Source organism: Gossypium hirsutum, chromosome A13 (genome assembly GCF_007990345.1).
Source record: "Gossypium hirsutum isolate 1008001.06 chromosome A13, Gossypium_hirsutum_v2.1, whole genome shotgun sequence".
Classification (NCBI taxonomy): Eukaryota; Viridiplantae; Streptophyta; class Magnoliopsida; order Malvales; family Malvaceae; genus Gossypium; species Gossypium hirsutum.
This window is the reverse complement of record NC_053436.1, coordinates 89,310,303-89,314,516: the sequence shown is the minus strand read 5'-3', so window position 1 is coordinate 89,314,516 and position 4,214 is coordinate 89,310,303. Positions and strand designations below refer to the sequence as shown.

The window sequence follows — 4,214 nt, the reverse complement described above, 5'->3', positions numbered from 1 at the left end:
CGATTTGAAGAAGTATCTCACCACAAAAGAAAAGTTTAGCATTTTGTTTTGGTGAGGTTAAAATCCATACTTTTATATCGTATTAGTAGGTAAGAACACTGCCACTTTTACATAAAGAATGAATATAAAATATGGACAATCATTGGTCTAGGTTAATTCAAAATCGATATTTTTTTTATTTTTTATAAAATATTATATTATTTATATATTTTTTAAAAATTAGAAAATATATATAATTTAAAAATATAAATTAATAAAAAAATGAATTGCGTCGTAGAATATGGGCCTTGTTCAGCATGCTGGGTTTTGCCAAAATATTAAAGCATCTGCTATTATAAAAATGATCATCAAAGCGATTAATTGTCCAGTTCTTCCTCTTACTCTGCAAGCGACTGTGGGCTGCGGCGTCATCGTTTTCATACACCAAGAAAACCAGCCTTGATTTCTTAGCTAAATCTTTCTTCTTTTGTGTAGAACCATGAAGTCCGGAGGCAGTGATAATAAGGAGGATTGGGATCCTGTTGTAGTTCTTGCTTCTCTAAAGAATGCCAAGTTAAATGAAAAAGCTGCTCTGGAATTGGAAAACGCGAAAAGAGAGGTTCTTCAAGGAACTGGCATTGGGAAAGACAGGAAAGATAAAGAAGAAGCAAGTCCAGAGGATAAGGATAATGAAGCAACTGCGACTGTGGAGGGTTGCGAAGCCGATGTTGCTTTAATTCTTGATTCTTTAGCGAATGCCATGTTAGACGAAAAAACTGCTTCGGAACAGAAAAAGACGAAGACAGGGTTTCTTAAAGACAAAGGATCAAGTTCAGATATTCATGGAAGAAATGACGAAAGTGGCCAAAAGCAACGGTACTCATCGTTATTTGTTGTCGGTGTTTGGATGTTTTGCCATAGTCTGACAACTTTACAAACTTAATTTGGTCTTGTTATCTCACCAGGAAAAGGTCGCCGCCACCACCACCAACCCAGTTTATGGGAAGATCAAGCAGGTGCTTTGTTAGCTATTAGCATACGAATTGTATTAGACATAACCGTGTGTTAGAAATAGAAAAGTTTGTGGACTTCATGTGGCTTATCATCAAATGTATTTCAATGATTATGGAGTTGGGGAGGAAGCAACAGAAGGCGAGCAGCGAGATGAGTGATGAAGAACTAAGCAGATGTGCATGACTGAAGTCCCCATAACTAGTACTATAAACTGAGTTGGTGTAGATTTTAGAAACCAAAACGGGAAGAAATGGGAACTTCACAAAGATTGTAGACCATTGATTTAGTATGCATATAATTCTTTAGCATTGGGATCTCTCTCTTCTCTTTTCTACTCAAAATATTATATAATTTCACTTCTAATAAAGTTTCCCACATAAATTCATCTGCCCCACTCACATATATCTAGCACATATGTCTTAAAACATTTATATAACATGTTTTTAATAAGGGATAATGACAACAATTTCTCCTAAGCTTTAATGTCTTATATATGCACTTTTAGTTTGTTATCCTATCTATTGATTTGATACTTAAAACTGAAATTATATGACATATAACCCAATCATGAGCTGCCATGTGGCATTATGTATAATTAAAACAATTATACCATTTCAATTTTTTAAAAGGTAATTTAACCAAAAAATTTTGTTCATAATTTTATTTACCCAAACCGAAACTCTCTAGACTTTTTTTATCTCTTTGTTTCTGCCACCAGTTTTGTTTCTGCCAGTGCCTTTCCGGCTTACTTCTCTTCATCAAAATGATATTTTATTTCCCCTTTTCCTATTTCCAGGACTGGATACAAAGGAACTCTCCCAAACGCCACTACATCTCAAACTCAAAATCCATGGAGAACTACCTCAATCCATCAATTTTTGCCATATGATGGTCGCACCACTTCGGCCGTAGCTTCCTCGTGGCTAGACACCCTTCTTCACAGTTGGGACCGTCGATTCAAGAGTTATTTTTGCATGTTCCATTTCTTGGTTGAAAGTTTGGGTTTTTTTAAGTTTTGAGTTCTTTCACTTTTTTTTTTTCATTTCTATCATCTGCTTCAAACCACGAAGAGAGTTTCTTTTTCTTTATTGTTTCGATCTTTTCCCTCTCTTTCTCTCTTAATTTTCTGCACATTTCTTGATTGATTCAAATGGGTTTTCTTAAATCTAATATATATTGGTGTTCATTTTTTGTCTAGTAATTAGGAATGAGCATTTGAAAAAATTATTGACATAATCGGTTTCACTACTCTTATTTTATTATCTTAATTTGATTTAAAATTTTTTCGAATCGAACCAAGTTAAATGAAATAAATTTCGAGTCAAGTTATTTAATTATAATTATTCGAGTTAAATTAAAATATAAATAAATATGTCAAATTAAAGTTTTGTTATAAAATAATTAATTTTACATTAGAGCATATAAATTTGAAATCATATATATTTAAAAATTTTAGTTAAAATAATAAAAAAATATTTTAGTATCATATACTTAAGTCATTAATTAACTTATTTATGTCCCGAAAATTATTATTTTAATTTTTTAAAATTTTTAACTTTCTTTATATATTTTTTAGATTTTTTTGAAAATTTTATATTTTTTTAAAAAATATAAATTTTAGAATTTTTATAAATATTTTAAATTTTAAAAATTATTTTTAATTTTTTTTGTAATTTTTCTTGGAAAAAATCAATTTACTTATTTTTAAACTTGATAGGAATCAAATAGATATTTACATAAATATGTTATTCGAATTGTAAGATTTAATTCTATTCAAATTCGAAACTCGATTAGATTGACTCGAATTTTTTTTTTAAAACCTGATAGGAATCAAATAGATATTTACATAAATTTGTTATTCGAATTGTAAAATTTAATTCTATTCAAATTCGAAAGTCGATTAGATTAACTCGAAATTTCGAGCAGAATTTTGGTCACTTCTAATTGTAATATGGGAAAAACGAATTTTTGAAAAAATTTTGTTTATTTTGGATTCCTATTTTCTTGAATGTGATATGTTTTGGAGTTGTTAGATTAAAGGTAAGTGTTCCCTTGTGAAGGAATTTTATTAAGTTTGAATCTTTATATATTAAAGTTTTGAAGTTATTATTATGAGTCTATAAATTAATCAAGTCAATATTACTCTTCCATTCAAGAATTTACAAACTTCTGATTTGGTTTCCTATGAAAAGGTTAAAGATTCAAGATTTAATATTCTTTTATCCCCATCTTAAACTTCTGTGTTGATGCTCATAAACTTATTTTTTATTTTTTTAATTAAAAATCATTAAGGGTTATCTTTACTACATTTTCAACAAATACAAATGTAACACACTTCATTATTTATATGTACCATGTGTCAAATAATATTTGTATTTAACACTATTAGAGTCAAATGTCAAATAAAAATTTAGGTACCATATTAGACAAATTAAAAGCATAAGTATCATATTAACAATTTTGTTAAAATATAGGGAGATTTGTTACTATTATCCCTTTTAATAATATTTTTATTCTTCTTTTTACCACTAAATCAATTTTTTAATAATTTCGGAATAGGTTAAAATTTTAATACATTAAAAAAAATAAAAATATCCACATTCTCACCATTAAAAAATAATTTATTATTTGTTAAAGATCAATATTTTTGAGTGATTTTTTTTTAAAAAAAAGTATGTAGAAGGATAATAATCATAAAAAAAAATTAGAGAGAAAGTAAGGGTACGTTTGGTTCACTGTCATGGAATAAGGCTGTAATTGAATAGAGTTATAATGGAATAGAGCTGTAATCAGTAATTCAACTGTTTGGTTGAATGGAATGGAATAGAATAGAACTGTAATAGTATTCTTGTGTTTGGTTGAATGGAATGATGTTGTAATAGCATAAGGAAAAAAACTAAAATGACCAGAATACCCTTAGCAGAATTTTTTTAGGGAGATGGTTATTGTTGTTGTTATTAAATTTTAATAAGATTATTATTAAAAATAATTTAATAAAAATAATAAATAATTTAACCATATTTTAACATAATTAGTACTAAATATAATTTAATAAAATAATATATAATTTAATAAAATTCTTAATAAAATTATTATTATATGAATTAAAAAATCATAATATATAATATTATAAAAATAATATATAATCTACTTTATTATATTTAAACTGCAATACTTATTTAATGTGCTAAAATATCATTAGTGAAACAAATAAATTAATT

The 4,214-nt window shown here is 27.2% G+C and overlaps 1 protein-coding gene across 1 annotated transcript; it reads left to right on the top strand.

Moving 5' to 3' along the window:
* The first annotated feature begins 368 nt into the window (after positions 1–368).
* On the top strand, positions 369–2,111 carry LOC121212450 (uncharacterized). The gene is made up of 3 exons (XM_041085155.1): positions 369–855; positions 945–995; positions 1,790–2,111. The coding sequence occupies exons 1-3, from the start codon at positions 479–481 to the stop codon at positions 2,010–2,012; spliced, it is 651 nt and encodes a 216-aa protein (XP_040941089.1). The 5' UTR covers positions 369–478; the 3' UTR covers positions 2,013–2,111.
* Positions 2,112–4,214: the final 2,103 nt, after the last annotated feature.